The 20,579-nt window shown below is 31.6% G+C and overlaps 2 protein-coding genes across 5 annotated transcripts in view; one reads left to right on the forward strand and one right to left on the reverse strand.

Annotated features, from left to right (window-relative positions):
- LOC126739522 (methyltransferase-like protein 22) overlaps window positions 1-20,579 on the reverse strand; it is a 135,513-nt gene that overhangs the window by 99,619 nt on the left and 15,315 nt on the right. The window lies entirely within an intron of this gene.
- LOC126739506 (protein scabrous) overlaps window positions 1-20,579 on the forward strand; it is a 29,299-nt gene that overhangs the window by 4,167 nt on the left and 4,553 nt on the right. The window contains exons 2-4 of the mRNA XM_050445237.1: window positions 10,404-10,758; window positions 17,599-18,315; window positions 18,372-18,805. Of these exons, the coding sequence (XP_050301194.1) occupies window positions 10,404-10,758; window positions 17,599-18,315; window positions 18,372-18,805 (1,506 nt within the window). The remainder of the gene's footprint in view (window positions 1-10,403; window positions 10,759-17,598; window positions 18,316-18,371; window positions 18,806-20,579) is intronic.

Here is a 20,579-nt window from a genome sequence, read left to right on the forward strand (position 1 = left end):
TACATTTAACTAAATGACCTACATGCATTTTTCTTGGAGATAAAGACTTCCCCATTTTGAAATCTATATATAATACATTCTCCTATAAAATATGGACTTTTATTGAACTAAGTATTACAGTTTAAAAAATTAATTTTTTTTAAATTACTGTAAAGTCTGATATTTTAAAAAATATATAAATTAAAAGAAAAATACATGCAGTATTTCTTTACATTTAGATGTGGAATTTCGGCATATTCCTAAATTTCTCTGTGAAATATTTGTAGACAAAAAAAAACGCGGAATCACTTTTTACTTTAGCATAACTTCAGAAAATTAAGCAGTTTTGTTTCAAAATTTAGAGTTTCAAAAATTGTTTTTTTTTTTTCGAAAATTACAAATAATTTTTTTTAACATTTAAGAGCCTTCGAAAAATTCATTTCTATCAAAATTATTGTAGATTTTTTAGAATTTAGAAAAATATTCACATAAAGAGTCAGTTGTATACTTCCAAAAATTCAAAATTTTAGCAGTTACATTTTTTCTCAAATATACTGTATACTTCATTTTTGACTTATGAAGGCAATTTCATTATGGAGTTATATGCGGAGTTATATTATATTTTTATGCGGTATTTTAGCACGTTTCCAAAATTACTGTAGGCTCAGTAAATATAAATGCAGAAGCAACAGAATAATGTCAAAAGTTCTAAATTTTAAATACATATTGATTTTTTAACATTACTTTCTGTCTTTTGAAGTTTTCATATTAAAATATCAGCATAAAATAAGAATTTCTTCATAATTCCATGAATTGATTTTGGTCTAAAATTTTTCTGATTACTTGGAGTTTTTCTCATTTTTTTTTTTAATAAAAAAAACATTTAATTACGAAATTTCAGCATAATTCCAAAAATGTAAGCAGTTTTGAAAATTGATTTTTTTTTCGAAAATTCCTGTATTCTCGGTGTTAACTGTTTAATTGCTGTAGAATTTGCAGAAATTCCAAATTTTTACCGGAATTTAAAACATTAATTTTTTTTCTAAATTATTGTCGACTTTATCAAAAATTAAAAAACAAATAAAATTTTAAGAGATTATATTTAACATGCAGGAATGTCAAGACTTCAAGAATGTCGTAGCTTCTGAGAAATATTTAAAAAATTTTAAATTAAAAAGAAACTTTCAGGGAGCAATTTTCGAAATTTATATACGAAATTTCGGCAAAGTTTTAAAAGTTGTTTATTTTTCTAGATTCCTCGAAGCTCTATAGAATTCTGAAAAATATGTAAATTTTAAAAAAATCATTTAATGGTAAAATTTCAGCATAATTTCAAAAATTCTTTTTTTTTTTATTTTTTTTAAACTACTACAGAGTGCCAAATAAAAAAAAATAAGAAAGTGTCTTTAGTTACTTTTACATGCAGAATTTCAGCATAATTCAAAATTTCAACAGAGTTTCAAAAAATTGTTTTTTTTTCTGAATTCCTCTATGGAATCGTAGAAAATAGATAAAAAAAAATCATTTCAGATTTAAAAAATTCCGAATGTGAGTGGAATTACAAATATTTTTTTGCATTTCGTTCAAGGTATTAACTCTGCGGAATCTTAATAAAATACGTTATTTAACACACATTTTTATATAGTAATTTTTAAATTAATATGCAAAATTTCAATATAAATATTAACAAGAAATTGATTTTTTCGATAGAAAAAATTTACAAAGCTTCCAGAGAATGATTTATCTTAATGAATATATGGGAAATTTTAGAGTAATCAATAATGTCAGCAAAATTCCAAAAACTTTGCTTAATGTTTTTTTTCAAGAAATAAAGAGAAAATTAAAATAATGTATTTAAATTAAAATAGTAAATTTTACATGCGGAATTCAGCATTATTTCCAAATTTCAGCACTTTTAAATTTTTTTTTCTGATTTTTTGGAAGCGTTATGAAATCCTAAAAAATTTTAAAAAATCCATATAGTAATTCACAGGTATAATTTTGGCATAATTCCAGATATTCAAAATTCCAGCGCAATTCCAAAACATTTTTTAAAGACTACATGGAGTAATTTTTGCATATATATGCGTAGTTTCAGCATAGTTCTAACTTTTAGCAAAAATGCAAAATTTAATTTTTTTCTGTAAGTTCTACAAAACACTTAAATTAGGTCTAAGTACGCATCCATGGAATCATTTTTATGTTCACGAATATACATACGTAGAATTTTAGCATAATTCAATATTTTCGCAGAACCAAAAATTGATTTTTTTATTCTTTTTTTTTTAATTACTATCGTCTTTGAACTCTTAGAAAATACATAAATTAAAACAGTGTCCAATGAAGTAATTTTTAAATCTACATATTTGCAACTTTTTAGCATAATCCCAAAATTGTCTTTTTTTTCTAATTTCTACACTCTGTGAAATTAAGAAATTAAAAAGAGGCTTTTATGAAGTCATTTTGTCATGTCAATTCCAAAAACTTGACAGTTTTCTCAAGATGGCGCTCACACGCCACCATTTTTATTTATATAACCACCAACGCCATGACGTAGCCATTTGCACTTCATCATTGCTGAGACAGGTATCCATATATAAACAATAATAATAAGTTTTTCCAAAGCAGCATCATACATCAAAATAAAAAAAACATGCTTAAACTTGGAAATATGAAAGGCTTTTCTTTCAAGTGCTTAAGTTAGAAACAGCAGTAGGGCGAAAAACATGCATCCATAAAGTACACCTGAATCTATTAAACCCACTTATCATTACACTTAAATAAACACAACCAGATATCTTACTTCCTGAGGGTCCGAAATGGGCCATTTTCCGCCCGGTTAGCCTAATAAGCAATCCCTTCTGCTCCGACCGTCTTGTATCCAATTTCAAATCCCCTTTTCGTCCCTCACCCACCTCCAGTAACTCCCCACCTATTTCACTGTTACCGCACCTCGTTTCTCGAGGGTCGCTTAATCAATTTTATTTTAGTTTTGCCTGATCAGATTTTTGTTTAGGGACAAGGAGAAAATCAGGTTTTTAATAAAATCAACTAAGAAGACTCTGGTTGAGCCATCAAATAACTCCAATCTCTTAGTATCCGGCTCTACGGACCACAAAATTATAGATTGAGATAATTGGGTTCATGGAATATACAGTGTATCCGTTTAAGTTCGCACTATATGGCAAACTTTTTTATTATTAATTAAAAAAAAATTATTCTACTTGGTCCAAAACCTGAAATGCAACCATCAGATATTAATTCTTTCCAGTCGTATACGAGTTATATCAGAAAATATGAATTTTGCTCAAGAATAAAGATACCTTTATTTTTGACAATATTTGAAAATTGTTATTAAGAAAGTTGATGAGAACTAAAAACTACTTGCATGGAAATGTATGGAAAAAATCTTTTTTTCTTTTTTAACTACAATAATAACGCAAATGTAACTGTAGTTACGTGAAATATAGGATGTACTGATAAACAATTAATGATTTCTCGATAGCAAGAATTGTTTGACAGTGACGTAAAATAAAATTTGTTAACATGCCGGTGAAGTTTAGTGTGGAAGAAAATATAGAAATTGTGTAAATCGTTGGTGATAATTATCGTAAAGCAGCTGAAATATGTAACAACAGACATCCAGGGAAAACTATACACCATACATCAGTAATGACAATTATGGAATAATTTAAATCATGTGGCGATGTTCAGTAACAAGCGTTAAAAAATCGTTACAAGTGAAAAGACGAACTTGAATGTAATGCTATTTGCAGTAGTGGAAAACCCTCAAGTGTCTCAAAACAATTCACCTTTAATAACTTTCTTAAAAAAAAAAAAAAAAAAAAAAAAAAAAAAAAAAAAAAACAACGTCAAATTAGATATACAGGGAGACGTTTAATTATGCATTTACTGAAGTTCTGTCAATCACCTCCTCAGCTCCAGCTAACCTCACTTTAATATGTCAAATGGGAACCCCCATCGTGTGATACATCATAGTAAGCAGCGTAAAATTCTCTATTCAACGGTACCAAAAAAAATGAAATCGGTAAATGTGTAAGCAAATAGTTAGCGAAAATGTCTAGAAATAATGAATATTTTATTTACGCCAAACTTTGGTATGTCAAATGGCTACCCCATGGATACATTTTTTTAAAGGGCATTCATTATGCTATCAATGGTTGTAAAAAAAAATTAAATTGATTGACCAAGAAGCAATTAAAAAGTAAATCGGTAGGGTAGAAAAACAAATTTAATTAGTTTAACAAATTTATTTTATTAAATGTTCAAAATGCGCGCCGTTATTAGCAAGACAATAAAAAAGCCTATTTTCAAACTCCTTACGAACATTGGCAAGAGTCTGCCCGCTAATTTCTCTGCATTCTTGAAATATTCTATTTTTTAAATTCTCAATACTCTCAGGTGGGGTTTTATAAACTTTGCTTTTTAAGTAGACCCAAAGAAAAAAGTCTAGTGGGGTTAGGTCCGGAGACCGCGCAGGCCATTCGATTGCACCACGTCTGCCAATCCACTTTTTTCGAAAATTTTCATCAAGCCACCCTCGAACTACCAAAGTGTAGTGCGCGGGAGCTCCATCCTGCTGAAAATGTATATTATTTTCATTCAATAATATAGTACCATGTTGATCTACTTGATTTTCCATAGATTTCGGACCAGTTTCTGTACCTTTCCTTTTTTCATGAGGAAAAGCAATACTGCCACTAGTAGGCCTATATACAGGCTGATTGTCCATAGGCTTGGGATGTAATATTTGCTTGAATATGGGATTTCTTCCACTGGGATTATTGGATTAAGCATTGGCGTATCCAGGTGCAAGTTTTCTAGTTGAATGTGAAACTTAGGGAGATTTTCTTGGTTGAACTCAAGTTCGGGGCGTCGAGGACTAGAGGGCTACAGTAGCTTTTTTCTTGAAAAATTAGCATTTGTTTTCTGTAGAAAATTTAGCAAAATCCCTCCTTGATTAGAAAGACTCCTTTAAGATTCTTGATGGTCGTTTGAGTTTTGCATTGTACTTCGAGGTTTTCAGGTTCGAGGAAAACTGGCAAAAATTGGTTTAATTCTGGAATGATATACAATCAGGATTTCGCCGTGGTCACAGCTGTATGACAGCACTTGCGGATGTTACGGATCAACTTACTGGTGCACAAGACGAGAGTAAGGCAAGCGTATTGGTGCTCCTGGATTATTCTCGTGCTTTTGATATGCTAAATTATGATATTTTACTAGCCATATTATCTTATTGTGGTTTTGGTGTTAATGCCCAAGCTTTGGTTAAGTCGTTTTAAAGTGAAAGGACGCAAAGAGTAACGCTTGATAGTACATTTTCCAAACTTATGTCTATTTTTGCTGGTGTTCCTCAGAGAAGTGTCTTGGGCCCTCTTCTTTTTACCATTTATACGTCTAATTTTATAGCATCCTTAAAGTTTTGTAAATATCATTTTTACGCCGATGACACACAATTAATATACTCGTTTAAGCCGGAGGATGCTGTAGAGGCAAATTTTAGACTAAACATAGATCTTAAAACTCTTAACGCACTATCGGAAGATCATTTATTAAAATTAAATCCACAAAAGTCAGTGGCTTTACTTTTCTGCAGTGAAAGACTTTTATTAAATTAAGACTCACTATTGGGCAGTGTAATATCTCTTTTAGAAACTCTTCAAAGAACCTAGGTTTAATAATTGATAATAAACTTAAATTTGATGAACATATAACTTCATGTATTAAAAAATCTTACTCAGCCCTGAAATCCCTTTTTCCCCACCGACATTCTTTAGAAAGGAAAACAAAAATAGAATTGTGTGAAGCACTTGTGTTGTCACATTTTAATTTTGCTGATAGCGTTTATGGGCCCTATTTGGACACAACTCAGGCTAAAAGAGTGCAGAAAGTACAAAACTCTTGTATACGATTTATATGCGGCATTAAACGAAGGCAGCGTGTATCACATAAGTTCAGGGAACTTAATTGGCTTTCTATGTACAATAGAAGAATATTGCACTCGGCTTGCTTTTTTTATAACATTGTTAAATATAAATATCCTATTTATCCTAATAAGAAAGTAGTATACCGTACGGATATCCATAATCTTAATATACGAAGAAAACATATTTTTACAATCCCAAGACCCAATAAAGAGTCTTTCAAAAAGGGATTTTCATATAACATAGCCTCCACCCTTAATAAATTCAAAATTAATACATTTAATTTTTCTGTTGTGTATTTAAAAAATAAAATCAGGCAGCAACTCCTTTACCAAATTTAGATTTTTATCATTGAGTTTAGCAGTTCTAGGGTAGATGTAGATAATAATATTATTATTCGTCCACATTGTTAGTTTGCTTTAATGTAGGTCTTTTTGCCTACTTTATATATAATTGGGTTACTGGCAAAAATTGAGTAATTATTGTGAAGGTTATTTGAGTGCTATAATGAAAAGTGTATAGCAATGCATGGGCTTTAACAGCCCCTTCCTTGGGAGGGATGCTGAATAAAAAGCCTTTAGTTCCAGCATTATATGTATGTAAATATTATAAACTATGTAAATGTTATGGAACAATAAAATGATTTATTTATTTATTTATTTCTTTATGATTCTCTGGGATCTGAAGTTTGTGAAAACGACATGATTGTGTTGTTTGTTTAACTAAAATAGTGATTTCACAAGGTACATTAGACGTGGATTGCAACGTTTTTGGATAATGATACGGTCTACCTCATCAGTCTCATCTGTTCATCATTTTCGAATTTCAGAATATATTTAATTTTTGGACTCATTATAAGAAAATCTGAATTATGTTGAGTCGGAATTGGAAGTAAATAGTAGAGTTTAAAATTATTTGTGTGTTCAATTGGAAGTGATAAAAAATATATTATATTGTTAAGATTCACGACGTAAAAATCTTTAAATCCGCACTCCCGAAATTAAGGTTCACCTCTCAATAAATCGTTAAAAGGAATCATATTTTATTCCTAAATACGTTAGGGAGTCCTAAAAACCGACTGCGCCAATTATACAGTGCGAACGTAAAAGTTGGAATAAATTCATTTAAAATTCAGGGGTATGTTCAAAAAAAAAACGCTCGGACATGTCGATTTTTATTTTCAACTGCGGGATTTCTTACTATAATTTTATGTATACAGGGTGGCCCAAAAATAAGTTACGGTCATCAACGTAATTTTTTTAAATGTAAACACCTATTTTTTTTTTAGATTTAGGTTCTACATCAAATTCTAAGTACATTTCATGTACCATGTCCTATACCTAAACTCGACCGTTGACGATTGAACACAATAAAAGGCTATTTTTGGAAGAGTTATTTATATCAAGCAATCTATCAGTTATTGTTTGGTTATTTACATTTGTGATTGGTGTTTTTGATTGTTAACTTGTCACAATTTGTTGACATCAAATAATTTTGAGTGAATTTAGTTTGATTTAGATGCCTAAGCAAAGTTTTGCTTGTGTTAAGTTTATCAAAAGATAAAATTAAAATTTCAAAAAATGGTACGTCTTAGTGAGCGAGAGCGAATAGAGATTTTGATGATGATTGGTTATGGAAACAGGATGCGCACTCAGATGGAAGTCTGTGAAATTTATCATGCCAAGTATCCTGATAGGCCACGTATATCTCAAAGTACTGTCAGTAAAATAGAATAGAAATATCGGGATTTGGGCCATGTCAGGGATAATTATACGAAAGGTCGGTCAAGTATATCAGAAGAGAAGCAACTAAATGTTTTGCTGGCAGTTGAAGAAGATTGCCATAAAACGACTCGCAATATTGCGTTAGAAAATCAGATATCCCAGACATCCGTCGTTAAGTATTTAGGTATAAATAAATGGCACCCTTACAAAGTTCAATTGGTTCATGAACTAAATGAAGATGACCCAGATAGGCGTTTAGAATTTTGTGAGAGACTTATGGACTTGTGCCATGCTAATCCACAATTTTCCAAAAAAATTGTATTTTCTGATGAGGCAACGTTTTGTCTTCATGGTAGTGTAAACCGGCAAAACTGCCGATATTGAGCTACTGAAAATCCGCACTGGATGATGGAGTGCCACAGCCAAGTCCCTCAAAAAGTAAATGTTTGGGCGGGGGTGATTGAAAACAGGGTTATAGGGCCCTTTTTCTTTAAAGGATACTTAAATGGTGAGATGTATTTAGAGTTTTTAGAAAATGACTTGGTTCCATGCCTTGCCACTTTATACCCCGATCCAGAAGACCCGGATATATTAGATAATTCCTTATGGTATCAGCAAGATGGAGCTCCAGCCCATTACACTCGTCCCGTGCGCCAGTACCTGGATACCGTTTTTTGGTCGGAGGGGTGCAATTCAATGGCCGGCCAGATCGCCGGATCTGACTCCTTTAGATTTTTTTTTGTGGGGGTATCTTAAGTCCAAAGTTTATGTTAATCGGCCAAACAACATTGAAGACTTAAAAATTAGAATAACGGAAAAAATAAGATTGATAGAACCTTCTGTTATCGATAACGTTTTACAAGAATTTCAGCATCGACTGGGATATTGCCAAGAGGTTCGTGGCAGCCATTTTCAACACTTAATAAATTAATTAAAATATTTTTATGTATTCTTGCTTGATATAAATAACTCTTCCAAAAATAGCCTTTTATTGTGTTCAATCGTCAACAGTCGAGTTTAGGTATAGGACATGGTACATGAAATGTACTTAGAATTTGATGTAGAACCTAAATCTAAAATAAAAAATAGATGTTTACATTTAAAAAAATTACGTTGATGACCGTAACTTATTTTTGGGCCACCCTGTATACATAAAATTATAGTAAGAAAACCCGCAGTTGAAAATAAAAATCGACATGTCCGAGCGTTTTTTTTTTGAACATACCCCTGAATTTTAAATGAATTTATTCCAACTTTTACGTTCGCACTGTATAGTGCGATGCCATGAAACTTGTTTTTTTTTTTAAAACTGTATTCAAATAGAAAACGACTAATCTAGTACAGAGTTAATTCAGAACTAATTTTTAAAACAATTCATATAAAAAAGGTTAAATCGGGTAAAATGCTGAAACGTTAAATATAAAATAATGATGTGGTAATATAATATGTTACTATTTAGATTTGTAAGGAATATGATATATAACTTCCATACTTTAAAACCTGGAGACTGGACGACAGACGACTAGAATTTTGTTTTCTTATCCAGGGAGAGCTAGAAGATGATCCTATTTTCACTAGAATTTTTTTTTTTTCTAATGAAGCTACTTTTACGTCTAATGGAACAAAAAAACGTCGCAAAATTCTCGATAGGTGGACTGACTCCAATCCTCACTTTTTGATTAAAACTCGCGATCAATATTATTTTAAAACTAACGTTTGGTGCGGCATTTACAAGGATAAAATAATTGACCCTTTTTTTTCGACAATCTATGACTTCTCACCGACATTTAAATTTTTTACAAAATCAGTTACATGATTTTCTTCGTGACCTTCCACGAAATGAACGACAACAGGTATGGTACCAACAGGACAATGCAACATATCATAGTACAATGATAGTAAGGCAATACCTTGAAAATATATTGAATAGAAGGTTAATTCATAGATATTTTTTGGCCAGCTAGGTCGCCAGATTTAACCCTATTAGATTTTTTCTTATGGGGTTACTTAAAAGAACTGGTATATCAACACAGGCCATTCACAAACGTAGAACATTTGGAAACAATTATTACGGAAACAATTCAGGGTATAACTACGGATATAATCAGAAATGTATTGAAGGAATTTTCTTCAAGAACGGAAATCTGTATTGTAAGAGAAGGATACGTTGAAACAATAGGGAATTGATGATAAACTTACACGCTTGTTAGGCAATTAACATAATTAGCACTGTATACACTGCAATTATTGTGAACTAAATAATGTTGTTATTTATCAATTATTTTAATGCAACATAGAGGTTAAGAGATAACTGATTAAAGTTTCTGATATTGTCAAAAATGTGTTCTATATATTTTCTGATATACCTGGTATACGACTGGAAAAAATTATTATCTGATAGTTGCATTTTATGTTTAGGACCAAGCAGAACTTTTTATAAAGAATATGTTTTTTTTTTAATTTATAATAAAAAAATTTTCCATATGGTGCGAACTTAAATGGACACACTGTACAAGAGTGTAGCTTGGTTTACCTTCACTTATCCTGGCTTGGAATTCTCGTTTCTGGTCGAGCTCTGGACATTCTCAGCTATCAACCTCACACCACAGCTTTACATAACGAAAAAATAAATGAGAGCGGTTGGGGTGGGGGACAATAAAGAAGAACACTGCATTTTAATAAAGCTATTTTCCTATGCTAATTCTACTCTCTATAAACAACCGAAAATTGACCATTTCCAAATTATTTTCAGGCAAGAGATCGAGCAACTCCGTTCGGGTCAACCGCTCGCCGCACCCACTCCCCAAACAAAAAACGAAAAACTGACAGTAAAATGGCTCTCGAACGCGATTTTCGAGATCAAAAACGAAATGGGCGAGCTTCAACAAGTGGTGAACTCCACCGCTCTACTGCAGACTCACGAGCTTCACGAGTCCCAAATGGGGATGCTCAGGAGCGACCTCAAGAGCCTCAACTCCGAATTGGACCAGTTCAGGATCTTAAATGCGAAAAAGGACGCCGAACTGACCGTGATCAAGGAGGAATTTAACGTTTTACGGAGCGATTGGAAGAGCATGGCCGTGCTTAACGCTAAAATGAGACACCAGGTTGGTGAACAATAATTTTGTTTTCTCGGATTTCCGTTGGTATGTGGTAAAGTGGAGCACATCTGCTTATATGCCACCGGTCGCCGCGTGTTACGCAAACTCACTCACTTTCAAGTATATTTTTAGCAAATTTTAAATATAAAACTGGTCGTTCATGAACCAAGAACCCGCGCGCTTATATAACGTTTTATATTATTATTATTATCCTTTGTCCCAGTCTCGACGATAAAAAGAGAACCCAATCAATGGTTTTTTTTCTCTATTTGGGTCGTACTACCCCGTAAGAACGGATGAAATTCGATATGCGGGTACCCGGGGGCCGTTCTCGCCTCCCATTGGTTCCCAGCCACCAGGTGAAAAACCATCTGAATATCTGCCGAAGTAGGCGACACCTGCTCACGGTTATTATGTATATGTATATAGTGTCGAATGCCTCAGTAAGATCGAAAAGAATGTCTGGGGGAGTTTTCGGCTCGTTAGTACGAATAAAATTATGTCGATACTTAAGGGTTTACTCATCCCGCTCGAAGGACCATGTAAAATGTTTGATACTTGCGGGTTCACAGTGAACAATCTAAAGAAATCAAAAATGTTTTAACTGATATACAGGGTTCCATAAATAATTGTAAATAATTTAAAATTTCTTTTAAACAAAATGAAGTTAAGTTAAATTTTCCTATACTCTATTTCAGAAGTGTGTAGAGCAATAAAACCTCATTAGGTATGCAAAAGTGGTACCTGGTGATCCACCAATATTTTATGCCACTACCTTAGTTGGGTATTAGTTTCAATGTAAAATTCTTTCTTTTCGTTGATTGCAGGTAGTGCCACCCGGTTTTGGGTCAATTTATGAGTTTTGCCCATTGTTACCCACTGATAAACATTGAAAACGGTTCGCCAAAGGCGTGCAACTGGGACTTGTTTTTTACCTTATAATTAATGTACTTAAATGCTATTTTATTTTAGAAAGTTACTTTTGTTTAAATGGAATAATATATTTTTTTCACAAATTTATTAAACATAATATGTAGAGTAAAACAGTTGAAAATGTCACTTTTGGATCTGGCACTTTTTGAACAGTGTATAACAATTTTAAATTATAATAGATTGTAGTCTTCTTCGTCATCTGACGAACTGTCATCACCTATTGACATTATAATTAAAGGATCGACTGTCTGATCGATGAGGTTGTCAAGATCCCACATTTTGTCCTCTTGCTTAATTACATGCTGGACTGCTTTTCGCCAATTCTCTGGTGTCGCTTCCGTAATGGCTTGATCAAACAGTAGCTTAACATCTTTCATTTTAAAAGTCGTGTTTTGTCTTGCTACAAATCCTTTTACCTGCGCCCATATCAGTTCTATAGGATTTAGTTCGCAATGATATGGCGGTAAGCGCAGTACAGTTATATTATATTTTTCGGCTATATCTTCCACGGCGTATTTCATGAAACGAGTTTTGTGTAAGTTTGCTATTGCCAGCAGTTCTTTTTTATCAAATTTGCTTCAAACGCAATACCTTTTGCAGTCAGCCAATCGATAATTTATTGCTTTCTCCAACTTGAAGTTGAATTTCTTGCACAGTAAAACTAGGGTAATCGTGTTTTATGCAATCATGTACATTTAAAATAATAACTTTTTCACTCAGCGATAGTGGAGAATTTTTAGTACATCTTTTCGTTGGACTGAATACCTCCATTTTTTAAATATTGGGATAATAATATTGTGATTACACTACAGCGTAGCAGTGACTACTAATGTTTAAAATATGATTTAAAATTATTTATGGTCTGTATATATTACCTGACCCCATTTTTGCATGTTACAAAGCGTTAAAAGATAGGTACCTATACAAAAGGATTAAAAGTATTTATTTAGTATTTAATCTCTTTCAAAATAAAGGCACTTAATCCGTGAAAATTAAATTCATAAATATTATAAGTACCTGCGCCTATGAAATACCACGAAATGTAGCCAAACAGAACGGAATTCCCCAGTTTATTGCTCTATACACTTCTGAAATAGAGTATAGATCGAAAGTTAAAGACAACCAAGATATAAAGGGTAAAAAACTTGATGTATATTTTTTTGAATTTTAGTGATAAATTTTGGAATTATTCTTGGTTTTTAACAAAATTTAAAATATGTTTTTTTTATATGGTAAATCTTAAAATTTACCTTTTTTTAAATTATGTCATACAGGGCGCGACCAACAATATTTTGATTTTTTTAAACTCCGTAATTTTTGTAGTCTTGGCATAATTTAATTTTTTATTTAAAATATGCATTGTGCAAACAATTTTGTTTAAAAAAAATCTCACTATGACTAACCCTTTTTGAGATATTTACATTTAATGCACTAAAACAAATTGCATTCATAAACTATTTAAATTGCTTTATGCTACACTTCGAATGAATGATAAAATACAAAAGATAAATTAAAAATAAAAATTATGTATATTGCCAGTAAATGATCGACCTGACCTTCATTTGACGCAATACATTTTAAAATTATTTTACTGAAAAATCGCGACATCTTAAAAAATTATTTCTCGTGTCGAAATGATTCGGCAGAAGTTAATATTTTTACCATTTATTGCCCCCTTGTGTTTATAGAATTTTTGTAAACCATTAATTTTATATATCCCCATATGCAAAAATCTAATGGGTTAAAGTCTGGAGTACGTGCGCCCTAAGTTCTTCTACGTCAAACGCAAGAAGTAATAATTAATAACAATAACTAACAGAACTAACAATAAGAACGCAATAAAATAATATTACTAAATTTGCGAATTGGAATTTTTTCATCAAAGTAACTGATAACAACATAAATCCTGATAGTGACGATGACATTTATATTAATTCAGCTTTTGCAGTAGGAAAATAAAATTGTATCTTGGGCGTATTAAAAAGATCTCGAAAGTATATACGTATATATATAAATAAAATATATATACTCTCACCAAATTTTTAAAAAAATCCTAATTTTGCCACCCTATTCGCGTACAAGCACTTGTGCTGCAGTGATTTTTCCTTCATACCTTTATTACTCGAGTTTATTTAGCTTACATTTTGTAAAAAAATTATTGGTTTTAAAGGACCATTATATTGAATCATAAAGATTAATGGCATTTCTAGTATTTTAATTTTAAAAGAAAATATTTTGGTGCCCAACAAAGGGAGGGTTTTCTTAGATTCATTTTTTTTCTGAAAAATAGTGTATTTCGAAAACCTGAAAGTTCTCCTAGCAATATGTGAGGACGAATATATCCCACCATTCCCTACAGATGACCAGCACATTTATATAACAGATATATAAATATATTTTATATAACAGATATTGTCCATAATGATTAACTAGGTTCTTCCTTGCATAATATGTATTTATTATTTAGGATGTTTGGCAGACGGTGTACTAAACTTCGAATAACAAGTTAGCTCATTTACATTTTCTCAGCCTCTAAGTTCCTATAACATTTTTTTTAATTCATCATCAGATAATAACCGCGCAATAACTAAAATTTAAAAAGATTTTCTAATTTCTCAGTAAGTAATATTTTACTTGAGCGATAATTTTATGAAATATTTTAGAATAATAAATAACGGAAAAAACTTATAAAATTTTCTCATATTTTTGCTAGAGAGCGGATATTACAAATAAAAAAATATAATATCAAAATGCCTTCAATTTGTTCTTCTTCCTCAATTACAATGGACTCGCGTCGTATTTCGATGGCCGCCCAATTTTGTTGTTTATTATGGACCTACAGTTTAATGTGGGTTCCGAACCACAAGTGCTTTGTTTTTATAAGACAAACACAAACAACCATGCCCATGCCAGGATTTGAACCTGAGACCACACGATCGCATCGTGAAAACTTTGCCCACGGTGCTACCGGGGTCAGCATGCCTTCAATTCAATGTCAAAGAATGAAAAAAGTATATTTTTTACTGCTTTTTAGTGTTTTAAAAGATTACCTTATAGTATGTACCTATTTATTGCTAAATCCGAAATATAGATTAAAAATCTTTACACGAAATAAGCATTTGCAAAAACAATAGTTATTTATATAACTAATGTGAAAATCATCCATTTTTCACACCTGTAACAATATGAGGATGTAAACCATTAAAAAAAACTAATTCATGTGTCTGGAATAACAAAGTAATCGTGAATTTATAACTAAATTCAAGATTATTTGTTAGTAAAATTGGTGCCCAAAAATGTAGAGAATTTTCAAATATTTTTTGAGCATTATTCTGAGATTTTGATTTTGAAAGTTACAATTTGTCAAAAGTTGATTTAAGGACGACTGAATAAACTGTTTCGAAGACTCTTTTTATAAATTCATGAATTAGCCTTGGAATCTGGAAAATGAATAATTCTAAGAAGAAAATACTCATATTTCTTAATCCAAAAAAATAGAAATTTGAAAATTGGAACACAAACTCCTCCACTGGACATCTATTTAGACATTTTCTCCAAAATTCGTTCAAACTGAAGAAATTAGCCTTAAAAGTTGACAGCAAAAAGGAGTTTGCAAGGTGAACATGCTTAGATCTATGGTATTTGTTGGCTCTTAAAGCATCAAGTTCAATCATAAAGATTCATGGTAGTCCTGGTATTGTAATTGAAAAAAAAAATTTTTGGCGCCCAACACTGGGACACTTTTTCTCTTTTTTCGCTCTAAAGATTTTTAGTTAAAGGGACAAGACAGGGCTTATCAACTGGACATCTCATTTACTTAGAATTCTCTTGGAAATGCAATATTTCTTGCTTTTTCCAGGATATTGAAGACATTCTTAAAGAAAATAATGATTTAACTTGATCGAGCATATTCCTGGCAGAACTGGATACCAATTAGAATATTTTTGATTTCCACAGATTGTTTGTTGTGGACCCCCAAGTTTCAAACATTTTACATGGTCCTTCGAGCCAGACGAATAAACCCTTAAGTATAGACATCAATTTAAGCATACGAACGAATAAAAACCGAAAACTCTCCCAGACATTCTTTTATTTATTTTATCAGAAATATTTGGAAAATTATCCACAATAATGGTTCCTGTAAAATGCATTTTCTTTGGATAAAAATTTCATTTAAATATCTTCAAGATTTGTAATGAATTCTTAGAACAAAGTTTAGTGGAAAAATAATCTCGGCACCGAAAATTGCTCTGGTTATTATATCTATGTAAGTAGAGTTTTTCACATGGCATTGTTCTAAAGAGTCTTCTCTATAATATGGTAAATTATAAAAAAAACGTATTGGGTTTGTAAATTATATAAAAAAATGTCCAAGAATAATTTAAAAATCAAGGGTTTTTAATTTTTTCCAAAAGCCTCCAATCTGGTGGGGTCTGGATCATGGTGGACAAATCTAACTTTAGCTCAAAAAGTGTTAGGCCTACAAAAATGCTTCATATATAAAATTATTGCTTAGAAAACGCCTTTCCATTGAGTAAAAATTTAATTTAAATATCTTCAAGATCTTTAGAATAATGGGTTTGCAAATGACACCACGTTCATTTGAGTTTAAAAAATAAGAACAAGATGATGATTTTTGGGTATGCGGGAGATACCACCTTTATGTAAGTATAGAAATCTATAGAATAATTTTTTAACGAATACATGAATCTGATATTTACAGATCTGATATAATACACATTTTCTAGATTGGTGGAATTGGTGTTTTTTAAGTCTTCTTTTGAATGTATTTTTTATGAAAAATATTTCGAATATCAGCTAACGGAACAAGCAGAGCCGAGCCAAGCCAATATAATTAATTAAGGCCTAATTGAATATAAATTACATTAATTATTAATTATTTAACAATGCATTGTTATTTTCTTTGAATTCCTGGATCTAAAGCCAAGATTTCTTGAATTGATGCTAAAAATACTTACCTATAAATTTTTTTTGGTTTCTTGGATGTTAAGCTTTGGAGTCTTGTGTTATTATATGATGCCAGAATTGCTTTTTTTATAGAATTTTTCATATTTTTTATAATATCTTAATCTTAGTCGAATAATCATTTTTTTGGATTTAAAGAGTCGATTCTCAAATTCTTGTTAAATTGAATTCAGCAAAAACTGTCTGGACTATAAGAAAAATCCTGTTTATATTCCAGGCAGAAGGGGATAAAATGAACCATTTAAACTATTGAATTTTTACTTAAAGACAATACATTTTAGAGGAATAAGTTCATATAATATGAACTATTTTTGTCATTCTCCAATTATTTCTGATAATTTAAATAAAAGAATGTCTGGGAGAGTTTGGGGTTTTAATTCGTAAGTACGAATAAAATTATGTCTATACTTAAGGGGTTGCTTATCCGGCTCGAAGGACCATGTAAAATAATTGAAACTTGAGGGTTTACAATGAACAATCAAAAATGTTTAAGTTAATATTCAATTAATTATATTGACTCGGCTCGACTCTCTTTATTCCGTCAACACACAATATTTTTATGATCGTTGCTTGTTTAACTCACATGAAGGTGCTATAGTCCGCATATCAAATATTTATTGAAAAATTAAGATCAAATTAACATCATCTGATAATCCAGGCATTCATCCAAAAATCATCATATTTATTATATTGTTTGCTTTCACTTAAATGAAGGTGGAGTCATCTGTATACCCACTAGTAATTTCCAAATGGATTTGACCTCCAAGGTGTCGATTTTCACAAAAACACTCTGGAACCAAGAGGTGTTTACATAAAAGATTTTTGTGAAGTTGGTGTCGTCCGCATACTCTATTTAAAAATAAATCAATCAATGCTTTTTGCTTAATAAAAATTCAATTTCTAACGTAATTCTTTGACCTTTTCCAGCTAAAATCTCTACAGCTCGAATGGTCTCATAACTGGAAACAGCTACAAGAACAACCTCTGCCCCCACTGGCCCCAGAGAACGCCACGCACTCCCGCCATCAGAAAATAATGCGCCACCACATCATCCATTTGGAAAAGGCCACCAAGCACCTCCAAGAAGAGAACACCTACCTAAAAACCAAACTGAACAAACTGGAAATGAAAGTACGCGCTTCTGACAACTTCGACCGGATCAACGGGAACGACATCCAGAACTACATAGCTTCCAATAAAATTCAAGAAATCCAGGGTGAAACCAAAGAGACGATCCTCAAGCAGCTCTCTAATGTAACTGATCAGCAAACGATCAACACCGAATCAATTGCCAACCTGTCAAAACAGGTAACGGACTTTGAGAAGTTGCATCTATCCATGCTGGAATTACTGGAGAACGTGGAAAACTTGGAAAATAAAGTGGATAAAGTCCATCCGGAGTTCAGGAAAGAAATCTCGAAAATCGAGATTCAGACCAGTCAAATGTCCGCCGACACAGCCCTTCTGAAAGAAGAAAACAGAAATATCAAAGAATCCATGCAGGCCATCAGTTTTTCCGTGTCCAAGCTGCAAGAGAAGAGCAGTGCTGAAGAAGAAACGCTGGAGAGGCTCCAAGAGCACCTGAAAGTACTAGAAAACAGTGACGTCATGCAAAACTCCAGACTTCACGATCACATCTTAAAGGTAAGTCATATAATCAATTAACTTAAGTGGAACAAGTGCTAACATGAATATTGCAGGAAGAATCATCTACAATGGACACCAACGCCACCAAAGCGACCATTCATCTAGTTGAGGAGCTACGAACCTTCGAAAGTGAATACAAGAGTATTGTCAACAAACTGCCACGCAGCTGCGATTCCGTAAACGGTCCCAAAGGAGTCTACCTAATATCACCAGGCGATGGTGAACCGATTCTGGCTCATTGCGAGGATCGCTGGACAACAATCCAGAAGAGACACGATGGCAACATCAACTTCAACAGGAAATGGAACGAGTACAGCAATGGTTTCGGAAGCGCCACAGGAGACCACTGGATCGGCAACAGAAATCTACACTATCTCACCAAAGATAACTGTACCATGTTGAAAATTAATATGAAGGATGTTTACGGGAAATATTGGGAAGCCGTTTATGATCGGTTTCATGTGGCAGACTATACTGACGGATTTAGGTAAGTTTGACTAACAATGTGACGTTGCTATTTGTTTTATTAGATTTTGATCAGAGGTCTCATCTTCATACTACTCCAGTTTATTAAGGTGTTCATCTTAAGGTTTATCCTATACACTTATTTAGATTAAAAATCTTGATCTTGCATTGATGGCTATTCTAATCCATTCCAGAGTTTTCCTAATAATGAATGAATGATCAAATATATCTTTCATTCGCTTGTTTCACTCATATTTGAATTCACTGAATTCCAATACGTGTTCAGATTGAAAATTCTGATCATTGATTCACAGATCAGGAGCAGACATGGATGACTATTTCATTAATTGCAAAATGATCTATCATCAATAAGTTGAAAATTTCTTCTTTTGAAAATGCGTGTAAACTTGACAACAGAGAATCGATGAATATGTTTGTAAACAAAACACCCCCTATGCTCCTGTGAACATGTTGAACTCCAACAAAGTTGTTGTTTACTAATTCTAGCCTTTCAATGTTCTAAAGGAAAGAAGTTTTCAGAAACGTATTAATTTATGTTTCGAACAAAACGGAGGACATATTGAATACTTGATGTAATAATAATAAAATGATTAATATTTTTAATACACTTAGATAATTATTATCGTAAATATTTTTAAAACGACTAAATAGAGCTAATATGTTCACATAATAAAAAAATCTTCATTTATTAATCCTTCATTAAATGCATAAAAGATATACGTTGTTCCATTAAAAAAAAAGCGAGAAATAAAGCTTAGAAATTCGTAAAATTTGAATAATAACTACGAACACCCTGTATATGACAGAAAGAAACCATTTAAGTCAAAGTAATCCTCCATTCTTTTAGAATCCGAATTTAACCTAATATTGACATTAAATTAACATCTTTGATGACACAATGAAATTAAATCATGTAGTGATTTTTTTTGTAAACAAAATTATTGCAGTCAAGCTGCGCATGAAAAAGTTGCCATATTTGGTGCGTATACTAAGTAGCCTAAAGTGATTCCAAAATGGCACTCCAGTTTTTAATAATAATAATAATGTTTCTTTATTTAGCATCATGCTACAAAAAATTACAAAGAAAGAAAATTTTAGAATATAACTAAAAATAAAAAGGAAAATTTAAATGGCATATAGTAAACTAACAAATAGGTATTATAGGTATAAGTATAAATTATACCAACAAATGACAACAGATAATTTAAGAAATATATATATAAAACTTAAAACTATCATAAATTTGAAACAATAAAATTTAAGACCTTAACTAAGATAAAAAAAAAATAAAAACATGTAAATATAAAAAATTTAAAACCTAATCTAGAGCCTAAAAAATTTAAAATTTAAAAATATAAAGCCTTAAACTATATTAAAAGAGTAAAGATAAAATAATAAAACACAAAGCAATACAACCAAAATAAAACATTTATACCTTATACCTATACAATATAATATAATTTAATTTCTTGGGATGGAATATATATATATCTTTTTAATGTTTTTCTAAATGTGACTAGGCTTTCACTGTTCTTTAGATGTATTGGCAATTCGTTAAAATATTTAAGGCCTTTATGGAGAATGGTATTTGTCATTCTGTCTGAAGTATGTCTCCCCATTAGTACAAAATCCCCTCGCTGTCTGGTAGCATAGTTATGCAAATCACTAAATATTGTGATTTTTTCGCAAATATATTCTGGTAGCAATTTATTTTTTAATTTAAAAACAAACATACTTGTATTAAACAATATTTTTTGTTTTACTGCCAAAATATT

The sequence above is a fragment of the Anthonomus grandis genome, chromosome 8 (assembly GCF_022605725.1).
Source record: "Anthonomus grandis grandis chromosome 8, icAntGran1.3, whole genome shotgun sequence".
In the NCBI taxonomy this organism is placed as follows: Eukaryota; Metazoa; Arthropoda; class Insecta; order Coleoptera; family Curculionidae; genus Anthonomus; species Anthonomus grandis.